This window comes from Amphiura filiformis, chromosome 10, assembly GCF_039555335.1.
Source record: "Amphiura filiformis chromosome 10, Afil_fr2py, whole genome shotgun sequence".
NCBI lineage: Eukaryota > Metazoa > Echinodermata > Ophiuroidea > Amphilepidida > Amphiuridae > Amphiura > Amphiura filiformis.
Window position 1 is genome coordinate 30,633,952 of NC_092637.1, and position 18,993 is coordinate 30,652,944.

At 36.3% G+C, this 18,993-nt stretch overlaps 1 protein-coding gene across 1 annotated transcript in view; it reads right to left on the bottom strand.

Moving 5' to 3' along the window:
• Window positions 1-458: 458 nt before the first annotated feature.
• The window catches only part of LOC140161794 (prominin-1-A-like), a 153,353-nt gene continuing 134,818 nt past the window's right edge, over window positions 459-18,993 (bottom strand). Inside the window, exons 24-27 of the mRNA XM_072185091.1 lie at window positions 10,908-10,997; window positions 5,998-6,087; window positions 3,781-3,888; window positions 459-659 (exon numbers count right to left, since the gene is read on the bottom strand). Of these exons, the coding sequence (XP_072041192.1) occupies window positions 511-659; window positions 3,781-3,888; window positions 5,998-6,087; window positions 10,908-10,997 (437 nt within the window). The 3' untranslated portion in view covers window positions 459-510. The remainder of the gene's footprint in view (window positions 660-3,780; window positions 3,889-5,997; window positions 6,088-10,907; window positions 10,998-18,993) is intronic.

Consider the following 18,993-nt stretch of genomic DNA (forward strand, 5'->3'; position numbering starts at 1 on the left):
AACAAATTTGGCCGATTCCATTTAGGTGCACGTTGGGACATGTGTAAACATTACAAATATGCAAAAAAATCAGGTTTGAAAAAAATTAACCAAATTCATATTATAAGATTGTACATTATGGCTTCAAATGAATTTGTGAGCTGAAAGTCAGTATTAACTTTTGGAATAGAAATAAACACTGAATTTACCAGATACATAAAATCATGTTTAAAAATCTTCCATTTTTCCTCGTAAAAGGGATATTTTGAAGCCAGATATTTTTTTATAAAGGAAAAATTGTCCAAATTCCTTTCAATTTTTTACAGAATATGACATGACAATGGGCTATTCCTGTTGACATCTACACACACCCTGTGGAAGACATGATCTTTATCATCTACAAAGAGGGTGTGAATTTCAAATGGGGTTATCTGAATAGGTGGTTCCATTTGAAATCTACACCCCCTGTGTGGGAAATTAAGATCATGTCTTGGGTGTATGTATTTCAATTGGGATAGCCCAATACAACATTTAGAAGTAAGGTGGCACATTACCAAAGTCATCAGTAGAGGAATGCCCTCCACCAACAAATGCAGGATTATAGGCTTCTGGAGATGACTGCTCTCCATCAATATATCCAGGGTTATATGCTTCTGGATATGGAAATCTAGTGTCATCGTCTGGTGGTTGGCAGAAGTGAAGAGATGAGATGAAATGGTATAATGTGTTAGATACATGTATAGTGATGCAATGCTAATGATGTGGTTGATGTATAATATACTGCGGACAAAAGTTAGTATTCAAAAACGTAAAACCAAACAATGAGACATGCCATGTCACAAGGAAGGAGACACTTTTGGGCAGGATCGTAAATGGAGAAATAGCCAAACATCTGCCCGGGGTGATTTTTTTCACAATTTGGGTTTGTTGCGAATTTGTGATGTTAGGCCAAAAAAAAGGTTTGTCTCAAAGCTTGCGCGCGCGTTTGTAAAATCGCGCAATTTGAAGAAAAAGAAATGCAGACATTTTTTTCAAAAAAAACTTTAGTTTTTTTCGGAAAAATTTGGCGAAAATCAATTTTTTTTTCCTCAAAATACCAAGTCGGAATTAAAAAAAAAAAAAATTAAAAAATCGCATTTAGCATTTGTTTGCAAACCGCTTGTGAGCTTTGAGACAAACCTTTTTTTTTTGGCCTTATCCATGTTTAAAATATTGTCTGATAGTTTCAGATCAGAATATAACTGACATCTTGTACTTGTACTTTGCTCTAGAAAATTTAGGCGCGGGAATTTTGAACATCGCGTGTTGAGAGATGGCTGTTTTTATTCGTTTTTATGGTTAATTTGACTTTGTTTTAAATAAAACCATGTGATTCGTGTTTGATAATTATTTTTCTAACATATAAGACATAATGTTGTGATTGCCGGACACTTCCTTTAAGAAATGTCTTTTGCTTTAAGTGTGCAATATATTATATAAGTACCAGGTTGCACAGAAAACTTGTGACACAATTTGATATAACCAGGCAAAGGGGGTTCACAAAGCAACTACAATCTTGGAAAAAAGTCCTTGGAACACTTGGTACACGTTGACGTAATTCCATGTAGAATTTGCAATGATCATGGGAGTGACGTGCATTTTGGTTTTGAACAAACATGACATCTACAACAATGATTTACCCTTCCCCTCTCCCCATCAATCAATGTTGGAACACTTTGAAAAACTGCTGAAGACATTGGCATTTCCCAACATTGCATGGGGGAGAGGGGGTGTCAGTTTTTAATTCTTGACACAAAAGTGTTCCAAGACTTATTTCCAAGATTGTAAATCCCCTGGCTGTCACAGTCACAGGGAGGGTTGCGATGGAAATAGGTGGTTCTCAAAATGGCCTCCTGCTATAGCAGTTGCAATAAAATACATTTTGCCAAAATTAAGTTTTGCATGATCTAGCTCCCGTTGTTAGCCACAGAAGCTCTAGCTGGATTAACGCAGGAAGTTCAGTGGTAACTATACCTTCTGTTTAAGGGAAGGGGTATGAACGTTTGGACAGTATTTATTTTGGGACATTAGAGCACATCAGACATACACCAGGCACAAAAAGAAACTCGTCAGTTATATTCATCCTTGCTGTTCAAGAACTTGATAATTTGGGATTATTCTGAAATATACATTTTGTTAATTGGACTTTGCTTTCTCATTTGACACCCTGTTCGTTTTTGAATTGACCAAGATATGCGCCTCCAAAGCCTCAAACCCCAAAATCAAAAGTTGCATTTTCAATGGGAACGCATCGTTGTATTGCACACAAGCAACACGGGCCGATCAATAAAGCACACAGTGTAACAGGCACAATTGAATCGTTAAAATTGCAACTTTTCATTTTGGGGTTTGAGAGTTTGGAGGCGCATATCTTGGTCAATTCTTGCTCCATGTTCACGAACAGGGTGTCAAATGAGAAAGAAAAGTCCAATTAACAAAATGTATATTTCAGAATAATCCAAAATTATCAAGTTCTTGAACAGCAAGGATGAATATAACTGACGAAGTTTCTTTTTTGTGCCTGAGTATATCGATTGCATTCTGAATACTGAAGAATGTCCTTCTGATATCAAATAATTTTCATTTTTGAAATTGCAATGTAATACACATTTTATGGCAAATGATTAAAATTGATATTTTTGATATTTAATAGTACTGAAGTAAACTTTATAAATCTGATGATTTATACTTAAAGTGTATGTAGGTGGGATGAAAAGCCGACGATCAATTGAAAATTTGACGTTAGTATTGAAGATATGAATTTTTTTTCCCAAAACACCAAAAATAATTAGGTCTTTTGGGGAAAAAAATCCATATCTTCAATATGAAAGGTCGAAATTGTCAATTGATCGTCAGCTTTTCCTCCCAGCTACAAACACTTTAAGAATATATCATTAGATTTATAAAATTTACTTTGAGGACTGTTATAATATCACAAATGTGAACAATATCAAATTTTAATAATTTGTCATAAAATTTGTATTATATCGTGAATTTCAAAAATGAAAATTATTTGATATCAGAAAGACATTCTTCAGATTCAGAATGCAATCGATATGTCTGATGTGCTCTCATGTCCCACAAAAAATACTGTCGTAAACGCTTCATTCCAGATCCCTTAAGTAGATACTAATTCAAAATCTATGCATACAATTTTTAAACTGATATAGCAACAGAAACCCAGGTTAGTTTTTGATTTTGATGTTGTGATGTCATCTGATTAGGCTGGTTCCAAACCAATTTCCAAGAAACCATTAGGGGAAGAGGGTCGGTCCCAAATATACTGAGGGGGCAAAAAATTTTGGAAAGTAAAATAGGGGGGTCATAACATTTTTGATGACCAAAAAGTAGGGAGTCACAAGATGAGTCAAAAAGACCTATTTCAATACAATTTTAGCCTGTTAGGTGGTAAGGTGTATCTGTGGTGGTAGGAGTCATAAAATATTTGTTGCCAAAACAGGAGGGGGGGGGGTGTCACAATTTTATTGATGCCAACTTTTTGTTGGGACCCCCCTTCCAAAGAATATGCAAGCCCCCTTAATAGAACTAACAACATTGGCTGATGATGCGGATAACAACATTAGCTGATGATGCGGATGTTCCGCAAAAGCGATCCCGGTAAGCGAAATAAATAAATAAATAGTGAAAAACTTTATTTAAAACAGCAACATACATTTTTGACAATTTGATACACAGATTTTCAGTTGCCTTCCAAAAAATGTGTAGTTCTTTTGTGATGTATTTATATGAAAATCATCATACCATATTCAAATGCTTGTTGGCGTCCCCAATGCGGCCATGCTGGATCAAAGCCAGCTGCTGCTGCTGATGATGATGGACCTGCTGCTGCTGATGATCGACCAGGATGTGCTGAGATAGATGAGAGGAGAAATGAAGCAGGCTCAAGTTACTAAAATGCATGACATGAGATGAGAAAGCAGCAAAGGATCACAGGTATATAGCAAAGTTATATTTAAAAGGGCTATTCCAGTTGGAATCCATATAAAGGTTGTGCATATGACATATCATACCGTAAATATGGCAGACTTCTCAAATGGATTCAACAAAAGCATGACTGCATTCTACCGTGACAGTTCGTCAATGCACTATGATCAAATAGGTTGATGACAACATTTGATTGAATGGCTGCACTGGGCCATGATTACGGTGGAGGACACCGGTTCAAATCCTTTGTTTGATGCCAATCGATAAAAACATGCAGGGCCTCTATACCACCTATGGAAGACATGATCTTAATCTTCCACACAGGGAGTGGGAATTTCAAATGGGGTTACCTGAATGGGTGATTCCATTTGAGATCTACTTCCATATTAGGGGCAGGGTTGTAGCCAGCCTAATTTGAGCGCTGGGTAATTTCAAGATGGTGGATTATAACTGCAATAGCCCAATTATATGAGTGTGTTTACTAAGTGCAGTTTGGTGAGCTAGTGCAGGCACCTTTACATGCATGGTACACAAAGAGATCATTGAACCACAATTTGTATCTTAGCGTGCATTTTTGGCAAACAACTAATACAATCACACACTTTGTATCATAATTTGCCAGACGCATAAAGCAAAATTATCTGGAGGAACACTATTTGTCCTCCATTAGTGACATGCTAACATGGCAAAGTTGATACTCTCAGCTCTGATTCTCCCTCAATGGAAAATATAGACTATAATAATAGTGCATCAAGTGACTTATGTGACAGCTATTATATACAATGTAGTTTGATCATTGTTCCATGTTCCATCTGAAAAAAAAAAAAAAAAAAGCATAGCATTGTGAAAATGAAAAGCAGTGTGTACATGCTTTCCAGAAACTGGGGAATCTTTTTTTTTCCAAGTAAGAAGAGGAGAGTATAATAATTAAATAAGACAATATCTGAGGATGTTTTGTGATTCTAGCATCCATTAGAAAGGTATGGTTCCATAGATGTTCTAGAAACAAGCTTAATTCCAACATTTCAGTTGAATTTGCATCCTCTTGATGTAGAGATGTTGGATCAACATCACTCTAAAGATGGCCATCGTCCACGATTGACGAAAATGTCAAGTCAGTAAATAAGTTGGGGCTTTGACAAGATGAAATGTATATTATGAGTTTACCTCAGATCAAGTGTGGAAAATTATTTAAAAACAAAAAGACTAACCAATCCTGTCTTCCACACAGACGGCAAGGACGAGCAAATTATTTTTTTTTGGCTTAAAGGTAATGATGTCAATTGTGAAAGTCAGCATGCCAGGGCCAAACTTGGCAAAAGTACAAATAATAAATCTATTATGCGCATGCTAATGAAGACCACAGAATTAAGGAGATTAGTCACATTGAGTGCATTCAAGATAAATGGCAAAGAACGTTATTATGTCCATGTAGTTTCAATGTAATGAGGGGGTTTTGTCCATGCAGTTTCAATACTCTACAACATTATATCACTCCTGGGATATCACTACCGTAAAGATTCGCCTATTAGCTCTATGGTCTCCCTTGACATAACTGAAATTTTAGTCACAAACTAAAAGCGCCCTCAAGTAAAAATCCCACCAGCAAATAAGGGCACAGACTGTTAATTTTTATGGGAGATTCAGAGGAGGGAACTCTCTATTTGTAGCCCCTGTGTGCCATTAGGCGAATCTTTACAATATGGCCTTTGCACAGAGGGTGCAGATAGCCCTTCGTAGCAGAAACTGACACTAACTAATTTTTCATGATTTTGTGACTTTATCCCTTATACAGTTTCCACCAAAGAAGAATGGCAGTTGTTTAAATTTTGAGAGGGTGCAAAACGTAGGTCGGCGCAAATAAAGCTCCGCGTATATCGCCCATTAACAGGGCGCTCACGTCAATCTGAGCAAGGGACTGCCGTTCTTCTCTGAAACCGAGTGTAGTTCCGAGGTCTTCATTTGATCTGTACACACAAACATCAGCAAACAATCTTGTACTACACAATACCACACAATCATGTATAATCCTACCATCATTAATGGAGGGATAGTATCCATATGGAGGTAATAGCATGCTGGATTGGCTGGGTCCAACACCACGCATTGGCCATTGGCTTAGGTCTGTAGCAGTCATAAAATGAGAATGAGACGGAAGCAAATGGAAGAATTATGATGACAAATGAACGAATGTTCAGTATACTCTGATTAGCTCATAATAGCTGAGAATTATTCAGATTTTGGTATGTGCGCATCAATTAAGTCCGAGCAAATTCACAAAAGCATGTGTCAGTCGCACAATACGTAAAGTGCAGTTTGCGTAGGTGTTGCGTCTGGCTGTTTGTACGCCATTCTATATCATTGCACAATGAGTCCCGCTTATTATGAGCTGATCATAGTATAGTGATGATATCAGATATGTTTCTGTTGTTGGCAAAAAGAGACACTTTTAAAGTGCACAAAAAGTAATAACATGCTCTAGACTGGCATGGTCCAAAAGCACACATTGGGTATTGAGTTTTAGTCTGTAGCAGTTATATATAGGCTGATTCAAAATATAGTACAATCTATAAGGAATCTGCTGTAAATAAAATATCTTGGAAAGAGTAAAAGTCTGAACGTCTAAATTAAAAAAGGAATTCAACTAAACTTGAGTTATGGCCTACACATTTGAATAAAACCACTCATATTGTTTGTAGCTGCATATGGTTGGCTACAGTGCTTGGATTAAGCATTTCTTTTTGCTTGACCCAAAGGCTGACAGTGAAATTAATCACTTGATTGTTGGGAGTGGCCACCTCTTTTTCTTTATCCTTTAATCTTCAAATCTATTTCTCAATTCTCTTTCCATATACCATCATGCTTTAATCATTTTGTTTAAGCCTGGTCCTATCAGGACCTAAGTGTGTCTCCATATGAAATGACTATTTAAACAAACAAACAAACAATATTGAAAAAAAAAAACCACCAACAACAACATGTGATTAAATGCAAGGGACAATTTCATGTCAGAAATGTTTCTATTATTGACAAAAAGAAATAATAGGTACATTCTTGTATATCCTAACTGTGTGCACAAAGTATTTGTACACTTGAAACAAATGGAACACTCTAGGATGTATATTCATATGTAGAAGTAGGAAGCAAAATCAAACTTCTACCCAACTCAAATTTAGTACACTCACTGGTGCTACTGGCTCGACAGGTGTCTTCAGCGAGCTATATTGTTCTGAAGATTTGTTGTTGCTTGTGATGTTCAGATGCCTCTGATGACATCCCAGAGAGAGATCTCAACATCACTAGCAACAACAAATCTTCATAGCCATAACATCTGCTGAAGATGCTGGTTGAACCAGTGAAAGCTCTCTGGTGAGTAGTGAGTAGAGTAGAAGTTTAATTTTGCTTTCTAGTGACAAATCATGCTGTCAAAAACATGCAGTTGTAGACAAGGTGATATATAGATTAATAGATATGTGAATAAGGAAAGAATACTTACATGGAATGAATGAAGTAAATTCCATGGTTACCACAATGGTATGGAAGCTGATAATTGCTTAAAAAGTTATTTTTCAGACTCTTGGTTTAGCAGCGACATAGCTTGCCGGTGTCTTCATTCGATCATTCACTCATTCAAAAGCCATGGCTAAACAAATCACCAAAAGCCATGGCTAAACAAATCACCAGCCCCACAGATGTTGATGTCAAAAGCCATGTCTCTAATATACCAAGACTATGAAAAAGGTAACTTTTTAAGCAAATGTCAAAAATGACAGAGTCCAACATCGATTTACACACTATGGAAGCTGATGATAGCCGAGATCTTGTAATCTCAGGGTCCACAAAAAAATCAGTCAATGAAGCCCTTAAAAACCTGTTCTCCTCCTGAAGAGTTAAGCCTTTTCAGAGTCTTGGTTTAGCTGCGACATAGCTTGCCGTTTCTTCATTTCGCGCAGTGTGATGGTGTCACAAGCTACGTCGCTGCTAAACCAAGACTACGAAAAAGGTAACTTTTTAAGCATATGTCAAAAATGACACAGTCCAATATCGGTTCACACACTATGGAAGCTGATGTTAGCCAATATCTTGTAATCTCAGGGTCCACTACAAAGCCAGTCAATGAAGCCCTTAAATACCTGTTCTCCTCCTGAGGGGTACTCGGTATAAATGACCATACGGAGATGTGCTACAAACATGGGTTTTAGTTTCCGCCATTTAGTATATATCAATGACTTATCAAATGATGATTTCTAGAAAATGGAAGTGAAGTTTCCAAGATAACCTTTTCCTGGGAACCTTCCAAAAGTAATATTGTATATTATAGTATAAGTAGTATTATATTAAGCTAAATGTATATTCATTTTAGGACGATTGAAAATGTATTACAGCACTATATACATACCTAGGCTATATTCTGCTTATGTTTTGTATTGCCCAATCATATTCATTCAAAATTGTGTAATCCAAATGTTATTTCAAACTTAGGGGCAGATTTAAGGGGGGGGGGGCTTTGCACCTGGCGCCCCCCTAATTTTGCAGAGCGGGCACCTTTTTCATAACCACTAAGGTATAGATTTTTGGTTTTAGCTATAGCCCCCTCTCCAGAAGTTTAATTATATTTGTACTTGCTCAAGTAGCATTCTGTGCAAATTTGTTGCCGTTCTTTTTTTATGAGTATATAAGTGCCTAAATCGGCCTAAAATGAGGCTATGGCGCCCATTCCAGCCTTGTCTAATATTAATCTCCATAGACTTTACATGTAAATTGAAAATGTCCATAAAAAAACGGCAACAAATTGTGTAATAAAATTTGCACAAAATGCTAATTGAGCAAGTACGTATGCAATGCACTAGTTTTCGTGAGGGGGATATAAACTGAGCTCAAAAAGAAACTTATAATTTTTCACAAGGTCATATTTTGAAATCCTGTCCATCAAATTGAACCAAAATTACACACAGATTTACTTCAATACTCTACTCTTTCACATGTCAGTAACCAAGCAGTTATCCAACTGACACAACAGCAAAATGCACTGACATGGGACAGCTTCCTGGACCACATTCACAGCCCAGCCCTGTTTCATGAAAAAAGTGTATGAAAAGCAGAAAGCAGCACCGTTTTATCATCTGTGCAAGGATCTTGTGTGCATTCTCACAGATTTTTTGTCCTGGGTGCCAACTGTTGGGCTGTGAAAGTGAAGGAAGTCAGGAAGCTGTCCCATGACAGTGCATTTTGCTGTTGTGTCAGTTGGACAACTGCTTGGTTACTGACATGTGTTTTGAGTAGAGTATTAAGGTAATCCTTCGTGTAATTTTGGTTCATTTTGATTGACAGTATTTTAAGATATGACCTTGTGATTCACAAGTTGTAAAAAATTATAAGTTTCTTTTTGAGCTCAGTTTACGAAATATTTTTTTATGTATTGTATGTATGGTCTTTCCAAAAATAAGATGTCCATCTGAAACATAGGTGCGGGGCCTGACTTGGGGTTGAGACACACATTTGCAGGTTTACTTGTTCGTATATAACTATGTGTATTGATTATTGCTCAAAACCCTTTACACTTTTGTGGATGGGGCTCTTCATATTTGCATGTTTCAAAAGCGCTTGATAGTAAGCACATATGCTAACTATCAAGTTTTTACGGTATCTTAAGACTATTGCCCTAATAACCTGTAAACACATTATACCACAAATGTGCATAAGAAATTAAACTGATAATGTGCAGGGTATACCATATAGTGCTGTTTCTTTATAAATCATGTGTGTACTTATACCAAAACACCAAAGGGCTATTCCAGTTGAAATCTATATCCCCCAATGAAAGACATGACCTTAATATCCCACACACAGGGGGTGTAGATTTTAAATGGAGACATCCATTCAGGAATCCCCATTTGAAATTCACACTCCCTGTGTGGAAGATTAAAGTTATGTCTTCCACAGGGTATGTGAGTTTCAACTGGAACAGCCAAATGCACAAATCAAGACCAGTGTTATAACCACATAAATATAACTATTCCACCATTGTGATAATGATATGTGAACATTAATAATACTATCAGGAATTCTTGAATATGAAAAAAAAACCAACTTTCATTAACTTGTCAAATAATCAATTTTACAAAATCAAGGTATCACATTTTGTAACCCAATTGTAGAATATTACCACCATGCTCAGAGGACAAACCACCCACAAAAAAAATCTTTTTCTTTACTTCAGTTAGTGCCAAATAGGTGTATTGATATCCCACCACCAGTGCTGGTTCGAAATAAAATTCCCAGTAATTGATTTGAACATAAATAGTGCAACATGCATGTGGGCGAACTGCATGATTTGTATATACTGATTGACAGGGGAGTTGTTTTGGGGGGATGAAAAATTGCAAATTTGCAGCATGTTAACTACATGTGAACTTGGGTATTGGGGCTCCTTCATTTCAATTTTTTGGCAGACATAATTAAAGGAATTAAAAGAACACTTACTCATTCATTAATTTTGTATTGAAGCCCCCTGCCCCCACTAGATTTTCTACAATACGTTCCCAATGAATTTAAACCACAGAAAAGCACTGAACACCACTGTTTCTGGGCTGTTGGTAGTACATGTACGTTGCAGATAAAAACACATTGAAACAGGGGTGGCACTAATCTGTGCTTGGAAGCACCGTCCAGGGCCCCAATTTTCAAAAGACTGACCCCCAAAATTTAACTTTTCATATAAAGAGCCTATGGACCCCTTTCTGGACCCCCAAATTTTAGAAGCTAGTGCTATCACCTCATAGAAATATTTCATAATACGGGATGTAAGTACCGAGTGAGTGCATTAAAAATTACAAAACCACAATGATGGAATAGGCACCATACAAGATCATTATCACTAAAAGTGAGTGCAGTTACAACATAATCACCACCCTGTACGTGTTTATATCTATCAATGATTATACCATGGTCTAATGATGAGGCACTAGCGCCTTGGTTGCTTTGCTTGAGTTCCCTGATTAAAGCCGCCTTATTTTCAGCCAGTCTTGTTTCATCTTGAGTAGTAATAAGTTGGATGGTAAAATGTTTGTAAAAGAGAGAAGAAATGATATGTAAGCATGAGAAAGAAGTTACAATGTGGCCACTTAACGATTCCAATTGGCACAATGGCCTCATCCCAATGGCATAGTTCAATAACCTCAATTAACCAACCATAGTGCAAAATTTGACCTCAAGTTACAGAGTATGAATTTTTATCCCCAAATTGTCAAAGGTCATTCAATGAATGTACAAATGTATTGGGGTTAAAGAACTGTGCCCTGATGGGTGAGCATGTTGTGGATCCTAGTGTGGGGCCACCTGCACAGGTACAGTGTACTACACTGTTGCTAAGGAACTGCACAGTACCAGTGTAGTACCAGTGTTGTACCACTGCTGGTGAGTAGCAGCATTGGTACTGTGTACTACACCGTTGCTAAGGAACTTTACTGGTACTGTGCAGTACCAGTGCAGTACCACTGCTGGTGAGTAGCAGCATTGGTACTGTGTAGGTACCCTGTGTGTACTGTGTAGGTGACCACAATAGGAATCTTGTTGTGTAGTTTTACTTCGTTGTATGTATAAGCGCAAGCAAAATTTTGTGATAGTAATTGATAATTGGCTGTTCCAGTTGAAATTCATACACCCCTTATTGAAGACATTATCTTAATCTTCCACACAGAGAGTGTGAATTGTTCAAATGGGATTACCTGAATGGGTGACTCCATTTGAAATCTACACCCCCCTGTATGGGAGATAATGTTTTGTCTTCCACATAGGGGGTGTATGGAATTCAACTGTAATAGCCTAATTTCAAGAGGATGGCTCAATTGAAGAAAGGAATCGCAGATAATGGCGAAATATTACGGTACTATACAAATCAAAATTAACTTTTCTAGGCAACAAAACATTATACTGTTTCTGGATAATTGACATGTTTTTATTTTCAAAACAATTTTGCATTAAAAAACATTTCATATAATTTTCTCATGATTTGGTAAAATAATTGATACAAAACAATTAAACATAAAAGGTTACATCAATTATGCAAAGAGTACACAAATAGAAAAAAAACAAAAACAGGGGATTGCATAATTCAACTAAAACTGAGGTGACTATGTCTACCTATGGAACAACATAAATACTGAACTCTATTGCATATTTAATTAATAATAATATTATATAATATAATTTCTTACTAGGTCAATCTATATCATCCAAAATGGTTTACACAGAGTCACTGGGCAGGAAAAACCTCATGTACTTTTAGCCCTTGAACATGGATAAAGCCTTGTAGGTGTTGACTTTATATTGAAGAGGTTGCTTCATCCATGTTCAAGGGCCAAAAGTACATGCAGGAAACACCTCATATTTACTTTTGGCCATTGAAAATGGATAAAGCCTTGTAGGTGTAGACTTTATATTGAATGGTTTGCTTCATCCAAGTTCAAGAGCAAAAAGTACATGAGGTTTTTCCCGCCCAGTGACAACAGACAATTAGCAAGCACAAAAAGGCAAAATACCCTTATTTTGTGGTGTTTCAAAGACAACAATGTCAAACACCACTTTTCAATGACACTAATATGGTCATAAAATAGTACAGCGCATAAATGCACAACATATATGTGTAAACAGAATTTGTAAATAGGTTGCAGCAACGGACTGACATCGAGATACCGGGGAATCCTGGGCAGGGCAAACTCACTGCATTGCGTAAGATGGCCTGTTAACATGCCCATTAATCATTTTCAGATTTTTCTAAATTACACCGTTTTCTTAATTTTTGCAGACAATGATGCATTAAACAACCCAATTTTTTCAATATTTTGCAGTCTGCGCTGATATTAGAAAAAATACACTGTTTTCGCGCTATTTAGCACACATATTAGTAACCCACTTTTGTGTTGAGTGGGGGCGAAAATCTCAGAACCATACTTTTAATATATGTTAGTTCTCTGCAACCCTCTGGATATAAGAGTGAATATTTTATGCCTTGTTCCCAGTGTTCGAAATATGCCTCAAAAAGTTACAGGCCAGCCAGGCTTGACCTTAAAAAGTTACCGGCCAGCCGGGTCGCAACTAGATGCCAGTCAGAAAAGTTACCGGCCAGGCCAAAAAGTTACAGGCCAATGGCTGGCTGACCGGCTCTATTTCGAACGCTGCTTGTTCCTCCATCCTGAATGTCTGTTAAAACCACTTCAAATGACTTTCTATGAATTTACATAAGTTCTATAATACTTGTTCATTTGAATAACTAATTGCATATATGGGAATGGGAGATACATATTTGATTAAATAATATAATGTAATTATATTCTTAATACAATTGAAGAGTGCCTAAGATAATGCTGCCACACATATATGTCCAATATTGGCAAGGAAAGAATCATAAATTAAATTAAAACATGAAAACACTACACAGCTTCGAATATAGCTAATTATTCCCAGTTAATACACAATCCTGTATATGTACCATGTATGATTGTATTATGTATACAGACTCATCTCAAGTTGAAGTCACTTCAAATCATCCCCAAGTCATATGCTTTAGGAATACAGAGAATATTCCTAAACCATGCTGTGATTTGGGGATGATTTGGAGTGACCTCCACTTGAGATGAGTCGGGTATTTATACCTGGCTATTATGTAAAAATAGACACATGTAGCAGCTGACAAGTGCATCCTTTTGATATGGATGTACACATATATGTCGACTACTCAGTGCCAGAAGTGGGTAAGTGCAATGTGAACATTTGGTAACTTACACACAATATATTGTACTCATGTACACATGGCAGCTATTGTACTTACCCACTTCTGGCACTGAGCAGTCGATGTATATCCAGGCAATGATATACACATATCAGTTAATGGACACATGTCTCTGTGCCACTGAACCATAGACATAATACTTTACAAATGCACCCTGTCTTTAAATAAATAATCAATTTAAAAAAAAGTAAATTCTAAAAGATAACAAAAAAAGTCAAGTATAGCACACATTAATACTGTTATTAATTTTTAACTGAAAGATAAGCATTGTGCAAAGTGATGATAATAATTGAGAGCAAAAATTCAGAACCGGTGGGAGTTGAACCATCACACTTAAGTTATCCCAGTCTACAGCTCATCCAACTGTGCGTCTGTGTCACTTCAATCTATACCTTGCTCCACTTTGAGTTTTGTAACGATCTACATGCAGTATCGAAACATGCCCCAATTCCATAGGCTTCAACATAACGAGTCAAGTTTTGAGATATTTTCACAAAATATCAAGAATTATTTTAAGAACCACTGAACCAATACTAGGCTTGTTTGTACTCATTTTAATGCATTTTTCATGCTGATTCCAAATACGGTCATGAAAAATAAAATTTCTAAAATTTTTGAATTTTAAAAAAACAAAATTTGAAACTTGTGGTCTGCAGTCGACACCCACGTGGAGAGAGTTAACTATCCATTATCACTTTCTCTCTTTAGTGCCAACTACATCAGAGGCCAAATACAATCATTTATTAAACATCGGTTTGCTTTAGATTCTCTTTGTGTGTTAAATTATATATCATTATCTTGGGTATGAATCCTTTATTTGTGATTCTCGCATGTATCACTTTTGTCTGGCAGAGTGCAAGGACCATAAGTGCAGTAGAATATAATAGCTGCCTTTAATATATAAAACACCTATTTGCAGCATAAACTCCTCATTGCAAATTGTTGATTTTCGGTATTACTTTCCAGTAGGCCTCTAAGCTAGCCAATATATCACCTTTACATATAGTTGGTGTTCTTCATTTGTTACTGATCAAAAGTAAGCACATTTATTGAAATATTGCAAATGGCAGCTATTACATTGTACTGCACGGTGGTCTTACACTCTGCCCATGATCTGTGCCTGTCTCAAGACAAAGTTACAATACCTTTTTGAAAACATGTTTTAAAGATTTAAAAATTCTAGGTCCATTTCATCAACCAGTTGAAACACAATACCATTTGTATTGACGCTAGCTGTGAATTATTTAAGGTATGAATGATTTATGATAGTGTCTTCATTTTCTACTTTACTAGATGTAATGGGCTATGCCAGATGAAATCTCTACGCCCTCTGAAAATATAACCTTAAATCTCCCACACCCAGGAGGTGTAGATTTTAAATAAAGTCCCCCTTTCAGGTAACCCCATTTGCAATTATATTCCAAATGAAATCTCTACACCCTCTGAAAATAGTAACCTTAATCTCCCACACGCAGGGGTATAGATTTTAAATACATGTAAAATCTCCCTTTCAGGTAACTCCATTTGCAATTCACACTTCCTGTCATGTCTTCCACAGGGGGTGTGTGGATTTCAACTGGGAAAGCCCAATTGGGGCATCGGGCACTTTGATGGTTGGAAATGCATTTGGATGTTAAAAAATGCATGCACTGATGCATGGTGTGGCTGCTAGCCACAACAATATCAATCAAAACAAAACAAGGTAGTACAGCAGTGTCGTAGAAGTATTATGCACTTTGTGCTAAAAGAATGAATTATTGTGCACACGAGTTATAACATGAACAGCTAGAAATCCACTTCGGATATGCACCCTAACATTGCCCTGCTCATAAGACAGCGCACAGTGCCCTCTATACAAGGGGTACACATAATGAAACTTTATTTGTCTTCATAGGAGGAATACAAAGATAAACAATTTCATTGCACTACTCCTGTCAAGATGAACAGAAATGCATAGTTTGTACTACCTCGGGTGAACAAAACTGTATAGTTTGTACTACCTCTGATCACTGATTCACAGGAAGAGGTAGTAACTTGAAATATCACGCAAAATATTTTGCACAGGGTTCCAAAATAAGAATTATTCAATTTTGATTAAATGCCTCAAACTGTTCCTTTTTGTTCGTAAGGATATAGCCATAGCCTAGAATAGTTTGTCACTAGGTGCTAAATCTCAAACGGATTGTTGGAAGTCCCATGAATATAATATATCCTTTGCAAAAAATCATGCTTTTAACACAAAGTGCACAATTTCTGTGAATATCAAATTTGACAGACATACTCAGGCTTGAACTCTAGAGAACAGAACACAGATAATGTAGCATCATTTGGTCGATGATGAAAAAGATATGAAATGGCCTAGTTTTCAAATACACCAAAAGTTTATCTACCGTCATTTCTAATCTCGCATAATAATTGGACTGATCATGAACTACATTGATAATAGGCAAACAAAATACACAATAACATATAAGATTATTACATCTTTGCAACAATATTCCAACTGAAAGAGGTCAACACTGGCTGCCATTTACACTGACGGATGGTGCAACTTTGGGACTAAAGTCTTGAGTCAATTCTTCAGTAATACATGCACGTGATTGAAGTGTCCGTAAATCTCTGCACTTGAATGGTCTGGTTGAATAATCTCATACTCCACAACTTGAGGTCAAATTTTAACCTATTACTGCTTAATGGAGGTCAATAACATGTACCTCTGAGAATGAGATCATTACTGCTCGCATCACATACCCACAGACTACTACAGACTAACCACAAGCAGCCAAAGTCCCAGTGCTTTACAGCTGTGAATTCTCCCATATTCATGAGGGCCTATCATCTAAGTCTAACAATCACGCCAACGTTGCGTACCTTCATATACAGAGCGCTGTGTGTCTTCACATTTACGCAAAAGACAGTATGTAGTGTGTGCATTGCAGTTTCGCCTGATCAACCCTCATAATCACTATGGGCGATGCTGGGACTTTGGCTGTTTGTGCTTAGTCTGTATCTCTTTAGTTTATGCTCGCATCACATTCTTGTACCTAACCTGACACTGACATACTCTACATTACGATACAGTTCCAGGGCCTAGATTTCGTCTTTGTTTGCTAGAATCAAAATCCGTATGATACAATGAGAGAAGTTGATTCTCGCAACCGGAACTTATGAGAATCATTACGAGAATTGATTCTGTGATTCTTGTCGAAATCTAGGACCTGAGATCAATTAATTAATGCTGAAGTCAAAAATTTGAAGCACACTGTTTTCAGCTAATCCTTCGTGTAAAACTGCATGGAATAAGACTAGCATATAGATATCCTCTATTATAGGATTTATACAGCTTTATTCCATAAGCTGCTTCATTCCTCAATGGAGTCTTTACACTAGTCTAACTCATGGATATCGTACACCAAGAATACACCCTCTTTTCAAAGAAAATACTGTTTTAAAACAGAGGTATGCGAGTTGAATCAATCTATTAAAAGATGACCACCTTGGTCAATTCTCTAGGCTCAGTTCCCCTTTAGAAGAGGCCTTTTAAATTCTTGTCTTGTTTCAAAAATCAACATTTTAAAGCAGCTTTAAAATTCCTAGTTGGGCAAATTTACAATCACATAAAGAAACTTTTTCATTGGCTAGCGATGTGAATACATAAATTAATTTGTAACTTCAAATATGCCTGTGCTTAAATGTAAGAAAAAAAGTAATTTATACTTACTGGAAATATATACTATAAAAACAAAATGTTTGGCAAACTTATACTTGCATATTTGATGTTAAAGTACAACATTTTGAAGACAATATGTTTACTGTTAATTTATCTTCTTTTATGTACGAAAAGGGCTGTTCCAGTTAAAATCCATACACCTCTTATCGAAGACTTGCCCTTAATCTCCTACACAGGTGGTGTAGATTTCAAATGGAGTCACCCATTCAGGTAAATACAAATAAAGCAATAGTTAAACAACGTGATGACAAAATCAAAACTGAAAAGGATGAGTTGCAAAAGATATTAGGCTATTCCAGTTGAAATACTTACACCCTTTGTGGGAGACATGACCTTAATCTGGTGGTGAAATGGAAGCACCCATTCAGGTAACCTCTTTCGAAATTCACACTTTCTGTGTGTTAGATTCCATGTAAAGTCATGTCTTCTACAGGGGGTGCATCAAGGATTTCACCTGAACGGCACATTTTAACAAAACTGACTATGCTTTTTTTACAATAATACAAAAAATGTGCTTGAGTGCACTATGTAAGTTATATAAAAATATACTTGTTAATCTCTGTGTTCCTAAGTCTTGTTTCACACATCACAGATGAGAAGATTTAAGTTTAAACATGTTTCAATGTCATGCAATTACGAAAATGTATAATTCCGCCAAACGACTATAAAATTTATAACAAGCTTTTTATAGCATTTGGAATTCTTTCATGGGGTTAACAAATCATTAGAATATTTTTTTTAAACATCACTTACTATACTTTATTCGGCTTAAAATTTGCAAAATCATTTGGCATAAGTTGTGCCAGTCATGCATTACACAACGTCCGACTAGCATAAGTGCTACGCCCAACTGTGTGACGCCATTCTATATCAATACATAATGTTACTAGTCTCATTTTTTCGCCTATTATAAGCCAAACAAAGGGGTGTAATTAAGTAGGCCTGAAGAAAAAACCTGAAAATCTGGAAAAAACACATAAGAGCACTGCAGCACTGGCAGAACACATGGGTAAGATCATCATTTTTTTGTACAACATATCTTCATGCACCTCCTACATGTACATATATATTATACACTGCAGCAAAAATAAAGCTTATGGTAGCTATATCTACTTCTTAATTACATTCTAATTTACATATCATTGTAGTACTATTATAACTAATCATATCAGCTTTATTAAAAAATAAACTCAGTACTGCTTATGTGACAGAAATGTAGTACAAATGTTAAAGGGTTCATTTTGAAGTAGACAAAAGCCATCTGTTTTGCTTAAGGTGGATCATTAGCATTTAGGAAAATTAGGAAATACTCTGAGCATACAGATTAATAGAGTCACAGCAAAGTGCATGTATCATAAATATTGTTTTGTTTGAAGCAAATCATACGGCTTTCATAATACACCAATTTATATTTTCTTTGAATCTTATTAAAATCAATGAACTAATGAATAAAAAATCTCATGAATATGTAATTTTACCAACATTTTGCTATATATCGGTACATACATGT